Here is a 19,724-nt window from a genome sequence, read left to right on the forward strand (position 1 = left end):
GTTTCAGCCCATCTTGGCATGGGGACCCAGCAGTATTGTTGCCAGAGATGTTTTTGAGGCTGCTCTGGCTGTTCAGAGTAGCATGTAACCTTGATATACTTCTCCGCTCGGCACTCAGATTCGTTGCTAGAGAAGCCGCCTTTCAGAGCTGTGCTTGGCTTTTAGAAGGCCTCATTGCAGAAGCAGTTACTGCCTTTGCACTGACTTATTTTTAGTCCAGAAGCTTACAGCGTTTTTGCATGAAGAACTGCAAAAGGATTCCTCAGCTTCCCATCCTCTCACAAGTGATTTGAAAGTTGATCTTGTTGGAAAAGAAGAGCCTGGTTACACTTAGTTTCTGATATTGAGTATGCAGATGATAAATACAGGCTCCATGGAAAACCTCTTCAGCAATTTTAACAAAATTCACTGCCTTTATATCCCTCTGAGTTTCTTTTTTTTTCCCTGTGTACAGGTTGCTGAACTTTCCCAGCAACTGGACACAGAGTCTAAAAAAAGCATGCAGCTAGAAGCACAAAATCGAGATTTGCGAGAAGAGCTGTCTACCCTGCATGGGAACTGTGAAAAACTGGAGAAGAGCAAATGCCAGCTGACAGAAGAGGTGGCAAAACTCCAACATCACTTGCAGACTAACATGGTGGATCACAACCAAATAGAACAGTATAAAAGAGAGGTTGATGAACGAGCAGGCCAAGAAATAAGACAAAAACTACAGGAAGTCAATCTGTTTTTGCAAGTGAGTGACTTTCTGATGTGTGTCTCTATGGAGACTATGGAGACTTTGGTTGTGGCCATTATTTTTAAGTGTCTGGCTTTGGTGCTTGATTCTGTGTGTTAGCGCTGTCCTTGTGCCTGTGCCGAAGGGCAGTGGGAGATGGGAATGTGGTTGGGCAGGAGTGCTCTCATGGTGTGTGATGTGCCAGCAGGTCCCTAAATCAGGAGCCTTCCCAAGGTAGATTTCCATTTTGCAGTGCCTGGGGCTATCTCTGTCCGCTGGTCTGCTTTTCCCACTGTTCGTGCTTGAAGGGGTTTTGCACCTTCCAGCTGTCATGGCCAGACCTACAGGTTCAGCTTTGTCCTTGGAGGGGGGAGAGTGCTCAGAAAAGAAGTGACTGAAGTTGCAGGTGTGGAGATGGGGAGGAGGTGAGGCATCCTGCTAATGCCTTTGTGGAATCCTGTTCTCTATGCTCTGTCCGACAGAGATAGTGCCCTTTCATTGGTAGCTTTCAATAGCAGTACAAATTTGGGCTTCTTCCTGAGTGAAAAGAATTACTTACCCTGGTGGTAGCTCCAGGGTTCTGCCTTGATTGCTGATGGCAGTGAGGAGGCACAGCCACTTCTCTGAGTCCAGCTGGGCCCTTGAAACTGGGTACATGGAATTGACAGGTGGGGAGAGTTCTCTTGTTCTTTGTGGTGGTTGAAGGTGCACTATCTCCTTCAGGCACAGGCAGCCTCCCAGGACAGACTAGAACACATAAGAGCCAGTCATCATGCTTCACTGAGAAACCAGCTAAAAGACAGAATTAGAGATCTTGAATGTGAATTGGACAAGCTAAAAAATGCCCAACAAGAGAGTTCTTTTCCAAAAGAATGTGCACAGGCAGAAGTGGAAAAGTACAAGGAGCTGTATCTGGAGGAAGTGAAAACTAGACGATGCCTAGCAAAGAAACTGGAAAGGTAAGTCTGTGCTTTTTTTGGACTGCTAATAAGAGACTCTTTCTTCCTCATGCATATTTCTTGTTACTTCTCTTCTGCACCTGGCCGGCATTATGTGTGAAAGCCTATGATGGCATGTTTATGGGGAAAAGTATCTTTAAGACCCTTCCCGTTCAGCAGGCCTTCATTTCTCTTTAATGTTTCAGCAGAAACACCACTGCTCATGGCATTAACAGGATACTTTTCGAGTCGATGCTGTTTTAACTGGCAGCTTTTTTTGCCAGTCTCTATAATCTCATCCTCTGTAGAACAGAAAAAATTAATTTCATATCCTTTACTGAATGAGGGTAGACCTTTCAGAGAACAGATTTCTGTTCTGTGAAAAAAAAATAGAAATTATATTTTTTGGCTTCTGTTTTAGCAGAAGCCAAAAGGCTCACAAGGCTCTGAGCTTTGAGCTTTCCTTGGGAAGGGGGGGCCAGCCCAGACTCGTTAGGGATGTGATGTACCTTCCAGAAGAAGCTGTGTAAACACATGGCTTTCACAGAAGGCTTTGAGGCCCTCATGCTGAGCAGTCCTAAGCATGGGTAACACTCGCTGCTCCTTGCACCTTGTGTGACTTCTTAGAAACAGGCCCTCCAAACAAGCTCAGGTCAAATGATACGCTATTTTGGGAGGCTCTTAATCTCAGAAGTCAAATAATAGTGAAGACCTGGAGGGTAACTTTGGGCAAGTCCTACTACCAAAGGTAACCGTTTGTGTGCTTCCAAATGTTTCAGAGCTAATGAGAGACTTGAAGAAGCCAACAGTAAGCTCCTCCGGGAGCGCCATAAAAGCAAATCTTTAATCACAAGCAGCATTGTTAGCGGAGGTCTGGCTGCAGCTCCAGTTCTGTATTCAACTGCACTTGGACATCTTGGCAACAATTTGGGACTGAACAGAAGTCTCAGTCTAGGAGGAAGCTTCCTAAGGCAAAGTGAGAACACATTATCCTCAAGAAACAGGGTTGCAGCCTTTGTGGCCAAGGTAAGCAGTTTGAAATACTGTTCTCAACTGCTGCTGAAGAGTAGCTGTATGCAAGGTTCTCCTTTTTAGTCTGAAGTTAGAATCCATTTATTGTTCCGTGCCGTCTTGTCTAATAGGCCAAAGCAACTGCTAATCCTCAGAGCAGTGCACAGCTGTGTGTTGTAAGGCTGAAGACTTCTGGTCATCAGGGTTGTAAAAATTTTCAAGAGGGTCAAAGGCCATAAAGTATTTAAGTCAAAGCAATGACCTGTGTCATGACATTCTTTTACAAGAGAAACTGTGACAAGGAATACTGGTGCATAGAGAGTTCCCAGCTCAGCTCAGCATGAAATTCCAATGTATGGTTTTGCTAACCTGCTGTTTAAAATGGCTAACATCACGTTGAGTGACAAATCCAATCAGGCATCTCTGAGACACATTTTTTCTTCTTCCTTGATCTTGACTCCAGCAGTTTCTTCACAGAACTTGCTCTAGTATGTTGATACCAACAAAAAAAAAAAAAAAAAAAAGGATGCTTCAAAATAGGATGATATGACTGGGATGGCATAACTTTGCTCTTTATATTTCAGTGCAGGACACATACTACACATAGGAGACATTTGTTCTTGTAGTTCCTGCCATGTGTTATTTCATGAAACAGTAAAATCACCTACTCCTTAGCAAGTCTTCACAGCTTTCTGATTTTGCAGCAGTGCTGCAGCCTCTGCAATACCTCTGGTCCAAGTATGCCCTGTAATTAGCCATCAGCGTTATAGCACATCCCTCACAGAATGCTGAACCTTATACCATGAGATGTGAAAACCCCACACCAATAGTTGTAATCAGTGGGAGACCCACTTAACGTGGGATTAAGGCATGGCCAAGCTTCTCTGTTGAGTCATTGTATTTTGTTGTCAAGGAAATATGAGAAGTATTTGTTCACTTTTCAGTCCATCTCAGTTTGGTGGTCCCCTCTTGCTGGAAAGAACCCATTTAAACCATGTGTCTACATACAGCACCTGTTTTAAGAAAAGAAAGTCAAGAGAACAAAAGGGACCAAAGCAGCGTAGGAAATGCACAGCTGTGGCAGTTACAGAGATGAACTTCTCGATGTAGCTGTGAACACTCTTTTGAGAGCAGAGAGGTGGACAGGCATTACTGGGAGAACTCTTAATGTCATTAGTACTGTAGCATCTGCAGGGGCTATTCTGCATGCAAGCACTAGAAAGGAAGGAAAATTCAGGGACCCACTGGAAATGGAAATAAAGAGGAGACCAGGAGGGGTAGGGAGCACAGAACAAGAGAGGGAAAGAAAGGGCAGAGAGATGGGAGCAAGATGTTAAGAAAAAGGCAAAAGAGGAAACGGTTCCTCTTCTAGGCAAAAAAGCTGCCTTAGGTTAAAATGAAAGGCTTCACAGTTGTGCCTTTTTTGGAGAAGAATGAGGAAAACAGTGAAGGGAAGGAAAGTGGGAATACTTACTGATTCTTAAAACTGCATGACAGCAACAGTTTTCAGGCAGTACTTTCCATTTTCATTTTCCAAAGACATTGGAACTCTCTGTGAATCTCAAGTTTTGTCAGTATCAAGACAGACACCTTCAGGGGTTTACTGCCTTCCATTAAGTGTATTACAGAAATTAAATATCTCTCCAGGCTATTTCATGGTTCATTGTTTTATACAGCCTCTAATAAATGTATAGTTCAAATTGCTATATAGGCTTCTTCAATGTTTTGTGAAAAATGCTTCCAAACCCCCTTGTGAAAAATATTTGAGCTGATTCCAAGACAAGTCTGCATTAGATCTGAGAATGGTGATACTCTTCCCACTCAGTGTCCTGACTTCAGTAGCACCCATAGAGTTTCTGTCCAGAGCATGTGTGTCTCACAGCTTTGAGCATACTGTCAAGGAAGTTGTTGAACAGTTATGTATGACATTTTCCCAGTCCTCGATTACGGATGTCCAGAGGGGATTTGCTTCTTCATTTGGGGCTTTCTTCTATACCAACATTTTTCCTTCCTAGTGCAGTTTTGTTGGTAAGACTTAGTCCCCTGACGTTCTCTCTGCTCTCGATTACAACCTATGGAGACTTCTGGTTTGTTGTCATCAGAGGAGCAGAGGATAATTCACTCTCACTATACACAGTTTGTCTTCTTGGGGATTCCCTTTGAACTTTAATACTGTATCAAACTCTGAAGTCTTCTTCCTAGAATAAGGGTGAGTCAAGCAACTGCTATATCCACAGAAAACTTACCTATATCTTACCATTTCAACCAGGTACTCTTCAAGAGAAAGCTGGAAATCTCAGCATGCCAGATTTCTCTCAATTAAAGCAGAAGGCTGTTGTCTGGGACTCAGATTTCCTGCTGTGAATTTATCCTCCCTCTTACTAAACTGAGCCACACATTCTGTTGTGATCCATCTTTCTGAAATCACCAGTTAGGGAACTGAGACTAATTGTCACAGCATCGCCTGTAGCCTCAAGTACCTCAATGTATTCAGGAAAGTCTTAAAACCTGTCTTCCCTCTTCAACTCATAAATAGGAAGTACTGTTAGTGGTCTGTGTACCAGAATTTGGAAGCTGGGGCCTTAGTGCGTAGCCCAAGGCAGGGAATGTCTGTCTGCTGCAAGTGTTGCAAGAAGATTTAGGGTCTCAAGGCCAGTTATTATATTTACAAACTGTCAAGCTTCAATCCTAACAGCTGTGCCAAAGGCTGCTGCAAATGTATGTCTTGACACAGAAGAGAATAGTGAACTCTGCTGCCTGCAACCAGTGTGAATGGGTGGATTTATGAAACCAGTTTCCCTACATAATGTGAGAAAGGGAATGTCGGCTCCCTACGCTCTCTCTCAATTTCTGTTCCTTTTCTGGTTTCATTTTCCAATTGCCCTCTTGTATTTTAGGGGTCTTTCTGTTGTAAGCTTTTTTCCCTTGCCTCATGCACGTGTAGGCCATGTTCTTGTGTCTCCCTGAAGACCTTTAAACTTAAGGCTGTTTTTCTTTCTTCTTCAGCTCCTTAATCAAAATTCATCTCTCTCTTCTCTGCAGCCAGATACATGACAAGGTTTGTAGCCCGTACTGTTTAACCTTGGGTGCTACTGGAAGTGGTTTGTCTATTTATGCTGTTAGGTTTTGATTCAAACTGATGCATTCACATTGGCCTAAATCTGGTGAGTGAAAGAGTGACTGCTGCTGAGTACTTCTGTGCTTTATGCATTTGTGAAGTCACGGTTTCTGTGGTAGTTCAGCTTGTGTAAGATGGCACCCCCTTGCCTGTTCTGACAGTCAGAAAGTTCTGGGTAGCAACAGCAGTTGTGTGTGGAGTGGCAGTACTGCTCTGAAGTCGAGTTCCTAGACTCTGAGTATCATCTCATGGAGTCTTAGAGGATCCAACTTACTCTGTGCTCAAGAAGCTGTGTGGGTAAGTACTAAGCCAACATCACTTCGTGAAACAGAATTACTGAGATGGTGACTGCTGCAAGTGACCCAGGATGGTACTGCCTGAAGAGCTAAGCACTGAGAGGTACCTGCTGAGGAGGTTTAGGCTGTGATGCCTTCTCCAGAGGGCTGGGGGGCAGGAGAGCAGTGGAGACACTGTCAGAGTCCTCAAAGGTGTATTTTCATTCAAAGGCCTTTTCATTCCTTTTCAGAGAAATCCATGTGGTGGCTGTATTTCCACCTATTTCTTCTTCCTTGGGTGGGGATGAGAATCACAAAAAGGTTACTGGAATAAATAAGAGGCAAACAAGACCTTTTTCTTCTCTTCATTCATCTGCACGTGTTGCGGAAGGTCCTGCGGACCTTCTGGTCATTGTGAAGGCTTCATAAACCAGGGAAGGTGCTTGCTTAGGATTAGTCCTGCTTTAGGTTGTCTTTCGGTCTAGGCTTGAGATTTCCTGCTTCCTTCTACTCCCTACCTCTCATTTCATGTTCTAGGGCTTCTCTTCTCCTCAGGATTTTACTGCTGCCTGTCCACACCTCAAAAAACCTTGAGGCTTGGGGGCATTTGTTCTTTTGGCACCACTGGGAAGAGCTTGGCTCCATCTCCTTTACTCCACCCATCAGGTAGTTAATACACACAGACAAGGTCGCCTGAGCTTTGTCTGCTCCAGGAGAGAAACAGTCACAGCTCTCTCAGCCTTTCCACATAGCTCATGTGGTCCAAGGCCTTTGGCATCTTCTTGGCCATCACAGACCATCATCTCCCTTTGGGATGCTATTTTTAGGTTTTATCACATTTTCTGTGGGGTGTAAGAATGTTTCAGGAGTTTTAGCAGTAACATTTGGGTCATATTATATCTTAACTGTATATTTCATGTATAATTCTAGGTACAACAGGAACTGGATGAAAAAATCACTAAGGAACTCAAAGAAGGTAATGTGTGATTACATTAGGAATGTTCTTAAGGAAAAAGGTGACTGTTTGTAAGTGTCGACAGCTTTCAAGCCATTATTTTCAACTTCCTCTGCAAGGCACTGAGATTTTGTTCTGCTAGCATTCTAGTTTAGACTTGAGTGGGAAAAATTCCTGCTTCCCAAAATATTGCATAGAATGTTATGCACTTGCCTAGAAAAAAACAAGCAAAAAGAAAATTCACCCACTGCCCCACACAGAAACACTTGGCTTAAGATGAAGTTGCCCTTCGCTAGAGCTCATCTCCAGCAAAAACATCAAAGAAGCCCCCAGATTTTTAGAGATCTTTATAGACTTCAGCCATGCCTTCTTCCCTGTACATGAACTGCATTCAGTACTAAACCATACCAAACACATTCTCTGCTGTTAGATCTTAATTTTTCCTGCTATGATGCATGGCTTGTCTTTGTAGCTTAAGTGCTGCAGTCTTGTTTTGAATAAGTAAGAAGAACATGATCAGGGACCAAAGACAGCCTTTCTTTAGGAAGAGATTGTTCAGTAGTGTTTAGGCAAGCACGAGTTCAATGCTTGCAACACGGAGCATAAAATGCGCTCTATAATTTGAGGCCAGGCGTCCAAAGAGGAAATCCACCTGTTTCATGATAGTTGGTCCTCCAGAGTCACTGCTTTGCAGGGACTGCAGCTATGTAGGAGTAGTGATCCAATAGAGCACTGCTTTCAATGTTCAAGGAAAGCAAAGACTTCAGCTTGAAGAGCTCTGCAGGGGCTATGTTAAGAAGCACTGTTAAGGGCCACTGGAGTCATGTGTGGAGAGTCCTGGAAGATGTTTGGTGTGTAGCCTCCGGAATGTCTGTCGCTGACTTTAGAAATGCTGTTGACTGATAAGCAAATGTGCACAAAATGTGTTTCTTCCTTTGTGCCCAGATTTTCCCTTGTTATGTGTCCTTGGAAATTTTAAAGTCTTGTTCAGGATTGCAGACTATCGTGTCAGTAAAATGTTCTTATAGTGCCTTATTTCTCCCTGTCTGCTGTAAAAGTAACATAAGGAATCTTGTCTCCTTTTCCCCCCAGCCACTTCTGAACTTGAAACTGGATGTGCTGGATCTTCAAAACACCTTCATGTGGACCAGGATCCCCTTAGCAGAGCAATAGAGGAATACCGTGATGTTTTAACCAAAAATTACATTATTTGACAGAAATGCTATGGAAAGGCTCTGGACATACTTTGTTTTTACAGAGCATCTATAGTTTCCCTTTTCCCTGGTTCAGATGTGAAAACGTGTTCACTGCAGTCTGAATATAAACTCTAAGTCTATTAAATGGATGTCAAGCACAATGCACTCATTTGTTGGGGTTTTTTCTGCATAGCTGGCTTCTTTTGCACTCATGGTAAGAACCACATCCATTTTTTCTGACCAGGAGATTGACTGATCTGGATTCTTGAGCTTGACAAAACTGTCAGAAATGTTTCCTATTACAGTAGATTCATTATGTTGCTCCACTCACGTTCTGTGTTTTAACAAAAGCATTCCCTTTGTTCTGTTTAACCCTTTCACTCAAAATGTTTCTAAGTTCTTCAGTGTTACTTCAGTGCTTAGGACATCATTTCATGTGCTTTGAGCCCAGTGCTTCAGTCCTGATGCAGTGGCTAATTTCTGCTAATTAACTTATAGTGGTGTTCAAGCTGGAGAAAAGGGCACTTTACATTGTTGTCATTTTATGCAATGTAGATTTAAAATGACTCTGTATGGTAGTGCCAAGACTTGTTTCATGGTCTTCTTGGTATGTTTATTTTGTATCACAGAATGAGTGAGGTTGGAAGGGACCTCTGGAGGCTATTTGTTCCAGCTCTCCTGCTCCAGGAGGACCACCTTTAGCTAGTTTCCCAGCTCTGTATTAGCTTTTGAATTCCTTCAAGAATGGAGACTCCAAAGCCTCCATGGGCAACCTGGCCTCATGATCGGTCACTGTCACAATACACTTGAATATCATGAGGGATATTCAAACTCAGTACCTCTTATTGTATTGATTTCTGTATTAAAAATTGCTGCAGCTTCAGACTTTTGCAGCTCTTGCATCAACACCTGTGGTACACCTGAAAACACTTCCAGTGGGAGGGGGGAAGAAAGGAACATTATCAACTTTCTCAGTACTCTCCAGAACTTGTGGGATAGGATAGCCAATCTCTTTGTTGCTGCTAGCAGCTGATGATATGGTGTCAGTAGCCCAGATGTGGTGGAAAATTGATAGCAACCATATAAGCAGTTTCACTTATTTCAGGGAGTTAGCAGTTTTTAATTAACATGTGAGTTGTCAGTTCCCATCGGCAAAAGTCACCAGCATGGAACACCAGTATAGAACAAAGTCCCAGTTCTGGAAAAGTGAGAATGATTGTTCTGAGATTAATCAAGACTGAAAGAATTTTAGGGTTTTACCCACTATTTCAAGGACTTGAGTTAACAGGTAGTGAGAAAAGCATTAAAGGCTGCTGTGACACTCTTTATATGAATACATTTTTGTGAAGCTATTACACTGTATTTAATTGAACTTGATATTTAATAAACTTTGCAATCCTAGGACATGGCCTTGTTTTATTGTTCCCCTTCTTGACATTGCTTTCCACCCCTTCCCTGCTCATAGAACTCTCCAGAGCTCTCCTCTGCTCACAGATGCACCTTGCCTGTCCCCCTGTGAGAGACTGGCCTGGTGCTGATGAATGACTCAGACACTCGACCATTTGCAGTAACTGCTGCAAGAGACTGGACTGGCTCAAACAATCGGCTGGGTGCTTGGCTAGTGATGCACAGAGTGGCCTCCCTGGTGCAGGTGGGTGTGCACACCTGAGGCTGCCAACCAGGTTCCAGATAAGGGAAGAGGCTGGTAAGAGGCAAATCCTGCAAAGTGGGATAGTCCTTACCCTGCCCATGTCTTCTCTTATATAGTGACTCAGCTGTGAAAAACTCCCCTCTGAAGTACCACAGGATCAAGGTATTCCTCTCGGCTGATGGGCCATGATTGATTGAACTATACTGGGTAAGAGACAGCTGCAACATTTTAGAAGATGTCAATGACTGATGGAATGTCCCATGATCCGGTAATACATCATCCAGGGGAATTATAGGGGGCGTTTCCACCTAGACTCAGCATAATATAAACTCCATGGACCTGGTGTTTTGTGGACTCTTTCCTCCCCACTTGATGGATACAGTCTGCAACCATCACAGCAACAGGACTGCAACCACCAACAGGCCATTATTGGAACATATGGGGTGGTGATATTTCTGATGTTTATCCAGTTTCTCAGTCTCTCCCTTCTTTCCCTACCTCCGCTTGTCTTTTTCCTATCTCTCTACCTCACATTTCCTGTTAAATAAAAATCTGTACTAATAATGTTGGCATATGGTCTTGCTTGTACCTGTATTCGGGCAGAGGTATCTCTCGAAGAATTTTAATAAGCAGATCTTAACAGCCAGAGGCCAGGCAAATGTGTCCCTTTCCTGCAGGGGACTTGAAGCACAGTCATGTCAAAATCGTGGGCTCAAGCTCAGCTGTCGCTAGTTATCGGTTCCCAGACTCTTCCTGCATTTTAGAGCAATCCTCCTTGTGGTCTGTGCAGAAGGCAAAGGCAGCGAGTGAGCTTCTGGTAGCCATGAAAGATGGGAAAACCCACAGGTTTTGAGCCTGTGGGGAGCTGACCCAGCTGTAACCCACAAAGAAAAAAAAGCGTTAGGAAATATCTCCAGCCTGCTTTGGGATTTTGTAGCATCTCTCCACCCAGAAAGCAAGTGCAGAACCTCTGGGCCTTCCCTTTCTGTTGTGATTGGGACAAACAGGGATGTGTTTTAAAGCGTGTTTGTAGCCGGCTGCGTGCTGTCGGTTGGCTGGTGGAGCGGAAGAACAGGAAGTCAGCATTGGCAGCTGGGGTGTGTGGCGAAGGAGAACTCCACTCCTCCTCTTGAAGTCTATCTCCAGTGTCCCAGTGAGGACACTTGGTGACCTCAGAGGGGCTAAGGCAGTCAGGGGAGGCTGCTGGGCCTGGAAGATAGGAAATACCTGCCTGGTCTTCGAGAAGGGCAAGACAGAGGAGCTGGGGAACTACAGGCCAGTCAGCCTCATCTCACTGCCTGGGTAGGTGATGGAGTACATTCTCCTGGAATGCCATTTTTGAAGATGTTAGGGACAAAAATGTGATGGGGAGGAGTTGGCACAGGTTTGTAAAGGGGAAATAATGCCATGCTTCTATGATTGTGAGTAATTCAGTGGACATAGGGAGAGCGGTGCACGTGTCTTTACTTTAGCAAGGCTTGCTTTGGCTTACATTGTAACAGTCACATTTAATTTTTGGAACTTCCTGATTGCTTTCCGAACTGACAGCAACTGTGTTTCTTAATTTCCTTGCTAAGGTATTTTAGAAACCCTTTCAGGTCAGTAGCAGACAATTACTAGATTTCATAATTCAGTTGTACAGAATATATAATCTTTTTCAGGAAATCTCATTATACCAGTTGCTTTTTCCTCACAATAAATGATACAAGAAGTTGTCTGGGTTTTCGAGTCTTCAAAATGCTGCACTGAATTGTGGCCACAAAACATAATTAGTTTTTCATTGTTATTTATTAGCAGAATAGTGGCTTGAACAATTGATTAAAGGCTGTTTGAGTAGTGCTACCAGAACCCTCACATACCCACTCAGTGAACCTTGGCCTCTGAAATATCCAGGATCTGCTTATAATTCACTGACCTCTGCAGTTCCAACTGCCTCATTAATGTTTTGCAGAGGGAATATAACTCTGGTATCCTGTCAGCATACGGATGAACTGTTTTCATCTTCTCTTTACCTTAGAGGCACATCTCACCACCCTTACCTGGATATAGAGATAAGCCACCTGTTAATAAAACCAAACAAGCTGCAAGTTCCCTTTTCCCTGAAAGCCAGTGTTAACATCTAGCATATCAATAAGACAAAGTCTAGTCAGTTCATTAACTTGAAAGATGATTTGTTTGTTTTCTTGTTCAGCAGTGGAAAACTTATTCTCAAAAGTGGATGGCTGATTCTTGGTGTTTGTTGAAAACAACACCCTGAAAGTGGTGCTGCTACCATGCTGCATGACATTACACAGGGTTACTCTTTACCCTGAAACTCCCCTAAGCCTAAGCAGTACTTCAGCTGAAGTTACTGTAATAGCTGACTATTCTACTACTTCTTGCCTATGATGAGTTATTAATCATTAATCATTACTTTTACTTAATCACTGCTATAGGCACAAAGTGACTTACACAAGCAGGGAGCACACTCCATGCTTTATTTAAGATAATTTGGACCATGCGAAGTACTATGAGCACAGCTGTGTATTGCAAGTGACAAGGACAATTTTCAGGTTTTATCTTCTCATAATTTCTTTTTAACTGTAGAAACAGAGTAAAAAATCTGCTCCCACCTCAGAGGCCTATTACCAGACATCTATAGCAGCACCTCTATGTGAAATGGAGCTCTAGGCATCTTTGTAAACAAAACATGCCTCTTTCACATTTATAAACACTTGTGAGGCCTATGTGAAGACTGCTGTCAGTCCCCTTCTTGCCACTGAAGTGCCTACTGTCCCAGCCTTAGAGAAAAGTCACCTTTTATCTCCAGTTGTATTACCAAAATCCTGTGCATACAACTACATTACATTTTGCAAGAACGGATAGACAGTTACCATCCAACTCAAATGCTCCTCTGGAATGGCTTTTCATGAAATGGAATCATGCTTACATAGTTTTAGCACATCAAGGCAAAAGTAACACAGTACAAAGCTAACAGTCCTTTCACAGCAGCTAGGTAGCCACAGCAGAAATTATTTACCATGAAATTCTGAATGACATGGTCACATTTCAGCTCCCTTTTCCATACAAGTCTTCAACCAACCTAATCAACAAAATGCCTTTGTATTTACTCAAATTGTTTTAAGCTGTCCTCTAATTTTCATGAGTTGCAGGGCTGTAGCCTGGGAATGCACCAATATTTTGAAAAGCTGGGTTTTAAAACCTGTTTAATTTCTTGGTATCCACAATGGAGCCAAGCCTTCTTCCATTATGAAAACAACATATTTGGGGGTGAGGGTTTAATTTTTACACATAGTTTATTGGGCAAAGAAGCAGTTACTTTAAACATGGGCTGAATTTACTCTCCTCTCCTAAATGACTGTATTGCTTTCCAACCTTATTTCTAAACAAAATCCTGCAGCTTCATTTTGCCATCTGGACCTAAGTCACTGTGAGAAAAACCAACTTGAACACAGAAGACAAGATGTGTTGATGTTCTGGGCATGCAGTCAGGAACAAACAGATAAAAATATGTACCAGAAGTGTACAGAAAAGAGATTGCTCACTGGCTTTTGTAACTCACCTGTACTTCTCTATGTTTAGATTATCTTCACTGATTAGGCCTTTTTGGATCCTGTAGTAGAAGCTTTGTCATCGTAGAAGTTTCTCGCTTCATTAATTTACTAAGGCTCAGGTGGCCCATGGCAGAGAGCATAGAAACTTCAGTACTTTCAGTACTTTCATAACTAATGCTCAGCTGCTTAAAGGCCCAAGATGATGGAGGGCACTGCTTGGGTACACTTGTGTGTTAAAGAGGGGCATTAACAGTAGGGTAGCCTGGTAATTCCCTTTTAGCTAAGGGCCATTCTGCTGACATCTGCACTTTGCTGTTGAAACTCAGAAAAAGCATAATTAGAATCAAACTCAAAACTATTGACACATGCAGTGTGGTTGTAAAGCATTGTCCATGTCTTATCCACAAATAAAATGGATACATACAAACATATCAATGTTTGTCTCTCTTACTGCTTACTGCATTGGCTGGACTTCCATAAAATGGTGAAATAGAAGTTACAGCATAAAACTCAAAATTACTTGATAGATATTACAAAAGATGCAAGAAGTTAAACTAGTCTCTAGACAAAGCAGGAAGCTGTCCCCTTCACCCACATAATGATCATCACTTAAATTATAACAATCGCTCTGTTCCATTTCTTATCAGAGACTTTTTCCACTCAGATCCTGACAATTTTAATTTAATGTGAGCCAATGACTTTTCAGGGAAGCTGTCTTGAAAATCAGAAGTGCAAATCCAGGGAGTGATCCTACCTTATTAGAGTTACACAGAATAATCCTAAGCTTGTCTTTTCAAAGTCCTTGACCATTTGCACTTCCTAGATTTAAGCTGTGCTTACACCTGACTCCTGTATCCAGGATGAGTTAGGACAACGCGTAGAAAGAAACATGGCAAAATCAAGAAGGCTGCTTCCGTTCAGCATTGATGAGCACACACGTTCACGGATTTTGCACGTGCAGTTTAATCATGGAAATCATTCTGCACGCTCCTACTGCTAATGATCTGATTGTTAGGGGAAAGGCTTGCCTCAGTCCTATTGACTGTTTACATCCTAATGCGCTGGTTTTTAAATCTGTTTCCCAACTAACTGAGGTTCTATTGTGTGATATTTCCTCCACAGCATCACACATTTTCAATCAGCTCCTTAGCCATAATCACTTCCTGCCTTGGCTTCTGTTCAGTCCTGTAACTCAGTGCAAAACAGAACTCCCGTACATTCGGTCTGTATGCATGAAATGGTACAGATGAGGTGGAATTTACGTGGCAGTTGGCAAGAAATGGTTTTATTAATTGGAAGTGCTACTGATGCCTTTTCCTGGTCTTAAAATCAAGAGTCAAACATGGTTAGAAAAAGGATTTTACCTTGGTATTTATTTTAAGGATCCTTAGGTGCACTACATCCAGGTGGAATGCACCTCAATGCACACCACAATGCACACCTCTAAAAGACCTGGTATAACATTATAGGTTTTACTAATTAGCATATCTATCAAAAATTCCCCAATTAGAGGCTTGAGTGAGCCCCCCTCCACAAGGAACCTTCCCCTGGATGGTTCTATCTGAGTTTACAAAATGTGTTCTGGAGAGGACCTTGGGGTCTGGGGCATTCTGATCCCTAACTACGAAGCTTCTAAAATGCTGAGTCTCCTAGCTGAACAAACAAGTCCAAGAATGTAGGCAAAAACACTAAGAATACAGAAGTAAAAAGGTATAAAAGGGGTATAAAAGAAAAGGCCAAAAAAATCATCATGGCATCACTACAAACCAAATTTGAAACAGTTACAGCTAGCTATAGTGTTTATTGCTGCATGTTTTCTCCTGGTCTTTTGCATGCATGCTGCTTTGAATACAATTTTGACAACCTGTCCCCTGTATCCAAGGTCTCTACATCACATACATATTCATCAGTGCGAATGCTGCTGATACCAGCCATACACCACCAGCAGCTCTGGCCAGTTTGCAGAAACATGGCAGCATTTATGTGCATACAGGTTTCCATCTGCATCATAAAAAGAGTTGAAGTCTGAAAATTACACAAGTGAGAATTCCCAAAAATTTAAACACAAAAATACAAGGCAATAACCATAATTAAATATAACATTTTAGGATAGGAGGCTTCCATACAAAATTCCAGTGCCATTAGTCATTAATAAATATTTCTGAGTAGAAAATGTTTTCTCACAATTTCTCAGTATTTCTTGTAAGATGAATGATTTACACAGATACAATAACTGTATCTGTGTTTAAGAGAATTTCACTACAATGACCACTGCTGTAAAGCCCAACTTTGTTCACATTCAACAGGTTTCCATCCTAGTTACTTCTATTTTTTATGCATTAGAGTACTTTAGATCCAGCTTCTTCAATTTCTCCACCCAAATAATTTCCACTCCTGCTTCTGTGCAGAGCACTGTAATCATCACTGCTGGATTCGACATTAAAATAAACCTAGAGTATAAAACAACAAGATGGCAGGAAAGCCATTGGTTTTAGCAGACCAAAGCAAAAGCAGTACATGCACATGTGCTTGTGCTCACTAAAGTAATGAAAGCCTTTAATCTAAAAGTGCAAGTAGCAGGAAAGAAGTTGAGCACTGAGTGAAAGTTTTTGGCATCTGGCAGCACTGTTACTGGTGTAAGGCTGAACGGCAGCAGCACATTGTTTCAAGCAAGTTCCAGAGCTCCTGGAACATGCTGTAAGGCTCCAGGAAGGAACATATTAACAAGTAGATAAGTCCTGCTTTTAGGATTAGCAAGCAGGTTTTGGCAAAAGTCTGAATGCTATTGTGATTTCAGCTTTGATTTTTACCTGCGTCAATGGAGCTTTTATTTTCTTCAGGGAAAATGCTGCTGATGTAAGAAATATCAGCATTTCTGCCATTACTATAAAAAAAAAAAAAAAAAGGCCCCTGAAAAGGACCCTAAAACAAAATATAGCAAGCTGAGAGAGGAGATCAGGAACAGGATTTCCAGAACAAATACCTGGCTCTTTACTATCTTCTGTCATATATTTTTAACCTACGTCTAGTACAAGTTTTCCCTCCCTTACCTCAAGAATCTTGACCTTCTGTCACATCTGGGTTTCATAGCTATTTGTCCATGAATACCTGATACTTGAAGCTATTATTTAAGCAACCGAGAAGCTAAAACTAATTGATATGACACAGATTTTCTGGCTACTGCAACTTCCACTTAATCCACAGATTTATTTTCATTATTTTTATCAATAAACTGCAGTTCTCCCAACTGGAAAGCAGAAATAAGAATCCACTAGTAAAAATTAGTAGAGTAGCATATACAGGTGCCAAAAATGTACCAGAGACCAAATATAACTAGCCAACACAGATCATCTTGGTGTTTTCACTGGCATAACTCACATTCATAGTTTCCAAGACTCTTCAACTGAGGCTTCTCCTTCTTGAGAAGTCCCTTTGTGGTCACTGTAATTTAATTCCTAAAGGAGCAACAGCTCATGACCTAGTAGTTGTCATGTTAACTGTGAAATAAATTAAATCCTGTTGCACCACTGCACAGAGAACACAACCCTGGTGTTTAAGGATAATTTCTGTATTAATCTGCAGAACAGAATTCTTAGCAGAGTGCAGCAGCATGCAGCAGAGGCTAAGAGGTGGAATTATGTTGCCATGGGTACATAACACCTACTCAGGCACACAGATCTGGTATATTTGCTATGAAATTAGTATGGCAATGGCCATGACATAAATGTATCATACCATCGACCTGCACTTTATCTTCAGTTCTAGCACAGAGTGTTTGATGTGTATCTCAGATGTTTACTTATGAAATGCATTGAAGAATAAACACTACCCCCAGGGCTAAGGACAACCAGCTATAGCTGATAGCAAAGGTCAAGTTGTACAGAAATTCTCCACTGTTGGATTACATCCTCAAAACCGTATCTATGTTCCTTCAGTCCAGTACAGGCAGTAACCCACTTGTAGGCCATGCAATATTTGAAACACTTTGATTGCAACTATGTGAAAGGGACATGGAGGCACTTAACATGGATTGCAGTTACAGAAATTGCCCTTGGACCACAGAAGGTAGCTTCTGTGTTTCTTCATGCACACCGAATTAATTGACTTAATCTCTTTATAAACCAGCTCATTCATTTTACTGGAGGAATCCTTTTCCACTACTAGTCAAGAGCTGTCCTTTCACTCCAAGATTTTTATTAAACAAACAAAAGGAGGAAGTGACCAACCCACCACAATGCAGGAAACTTAATGGAATATGACAATTACCTCCAATTCAGCATTACTTCCTTTCACTCTTAGCATCACCTTTCCCTACCCTTCTCATTTTGTATAGGTGGTTTATTACTCTGCAAGGAACTCACTGGATTTATTGAATATCACGGGTTATTTACTGAATCTTTAATCTAGGCTCATTGTAGGAAGACAGTTTCCACGAATACCTTTTTCCTATCTCAGCAGGGCTCTTCATGTACCCCATGGACCTAGCTGACAGTCATAGGGCACCAGCAGTCAGAATTCATTTGGAGCACCTTCAGTTCTGAAAAGTTACTCTTTTTTGGTTTAGAGTACTTTTCTCTCCAGCAAGAATAAAGCAAAGGCTTTTTGCAGACAACACTACTCATCTCCTAGGAGAAATTTGCTTTGCTACATCTTTGCAATCACTGGTAAACAGGAGAACCTTCATCCCAGCCAGCTGGCACACCCCTGCTCAACACAGGACTATTATCTGTGGTGCTCTTTTTCCATTCCATCCTGTCCTCCTTCATACCTCTTCAGCATCCGAGGAGTTAAATTTTCCTCTCAAAAATTCAGCTTTACTTTATTTGCTCTGTTTTACCTGTTTACTACCTTCAATGTGCTTGCAACACTGACTGCAGAGTGGGTTCCCCTAGTGTCAAGACACACAAAGCCTTCCCATGTGCTGAGCTTCCACCCTGCTCTTCCTCTGGGAACAAACACTCTTTTTCAGAACTAGGTCATCACTCTATGTCCACTTTGTGGTTTCAGTACCATTGATCTTTCCCATCTTTCTTCATTTATGAAAGCAATGAAATAAATTACTCTCACTGGTGATCCATTTTTAGCTTGAACTGTGCTATAGGCTTGATTCAATGAAAACACTCTTTCAGACTGGTTATAATTCAACTTCATGCATGAAATACCATTTTATTGAGTGATTTCTCTGCACCATATACTTACAGGAACCTAGTTAGCCACTATAAGTTAGAGTCCCTGAAAGTTTACAAAACTTTAATTGCATCTTGTAATTTTTTAAAGAATTATCAAGTCCTAGATTTGATTTCAAGAAATCCCTTCTGACTAGGTCTCCTGGAATTGATCCCTTCACCATTACATCCAGAAGAGGCTTTAGCCAAATCCAGACCAAAGCCAGTGACATCAAATTAAAAGAAATGTTGGAGCAGAAATTGAAACAAAACATGAGCATAAGCCAAAAATAACAACTGTGAAAAGCTTTACATTGCTGCTGAGCATGAAGGTAAGCAACCTCCACAATGTCAATTTTAAGGTTTTAGACAGAACTTTGCTTCTGAGCAGGCTCCATGTTGGGAGAGGTGAGCTACTGCCTACAATCCCAAGCAGACATGAGCTGGCCATCCTTTGCCTATCTCACTGCAGAACGGTCAATTTTACAATCAACTGCATATCATCAACCCATCTGGGCTTTGCAGAGTCAGTTTTTATAAGGATCCATCTCTAAAAGGGAGTTTATCTTTTTCAGTAATCCCTTGGAGAATGCCCTAGGTTTAGGTCAGCCTGTAAATACATACACAATTTCTTCAAGCTGTAGCTCCTCACCACCCTACACCTACAGGTTCACAGGCTCAAGAAAGTAAATGCAACAACTGAGGTCACCCACTTGAAGGAAGAAAGACAGGGTTTGCAATCTGTGTTTCAAACACCTAACTCTGCAAAACTACCATTTTCCAGATCATGGTTTTCCAGCTTCAACAACTGGAATTCTCACCTGGTCAGTCCCTTGATTTTACTGATCAACTTTACTGCCATTGTTCCACAGCTCTGCATCTGAGATCACCACTTCAAGGTCAGAAAAAATAATTTCAACTCACATCAGCAGCTTGTATTCTAAACCCTCATGCAAACACAGGACCAAGGAGCTGCATTGCAAATGATGTGTTTGAGGTAGATGGTCTCCATATGCATTAGCATTCCATGACTAATCTCCAAAACATAATTTCTCAGCTGTAAGACAACATATTTCCATAGTTTTCCCAGTGCTTCTAAAAGCATTCAAACCATGCGTTTCAACTATAACTCTCCTAATACAT

At 41.8% G+C, this 19,724-nt stretch overlaps 1 protein-coding gene across 6 annotated transcripts in view; it reads left to right on the forward strand.

The window, feature by feature from the left end:
• Nucleotides 1-10,411, forward strand: part of ANKRD26 (ankyrin repeat domain containing 26) — a 52,527-nt gene extending 42,116 nt beyond the window's left edge. For all 6 annotated transcript variants that reach the window (XM_068996774.1, XM_068996790.1, XM_068996796.1 and 3 more), the window contains 5 exons: nucleotides 455-736; nucleotides 1,442-1,677; nucleotides 2,436-2,682; nucleotides 6,991-7,036; nucleotides 8,108-10,411. In XM_068996774.1, coding sequence (XP_068852875.1) covers nucleotides 455-736; nucleotides 1,442-1,677; nucleotides 2,436-2,682; nucleotides 6,991-7,036; nucleotides 8,108-8,229 — 933 coding nt within the window. In that variant the 3' untranslated portion in view covers nucleotides 8,230-10,411. The remainder of the gene's footprint in view (nucleotides 1-454; nucleotides 737-1,441; nucleotides 1,678-2,435; nucleotides 2,683-6,990; nucleotides 7,037-8,107) is intronic.
• The last annotated feature ends 9,313 nt before the right edge of the window (nucleotides 10,412-19,724 follow it).

This window comes from Aphelocoma coerulescens, chromosome 1A (assembly GCF_041296385.1).
Source record: "Aphelocoma coerulescens isolate FSJ_1873_10779 chromosome 1A, UR_Acoe_1.0, whole genome shotgun sequence".
NCBI classification, from domain to species: domain Eukaryota; kingdom Metazoa; phylum Chordata; class Aves; order Passeriformes; family Corvidae; genus Aphelocoma; species Aphelocoma coerulescens.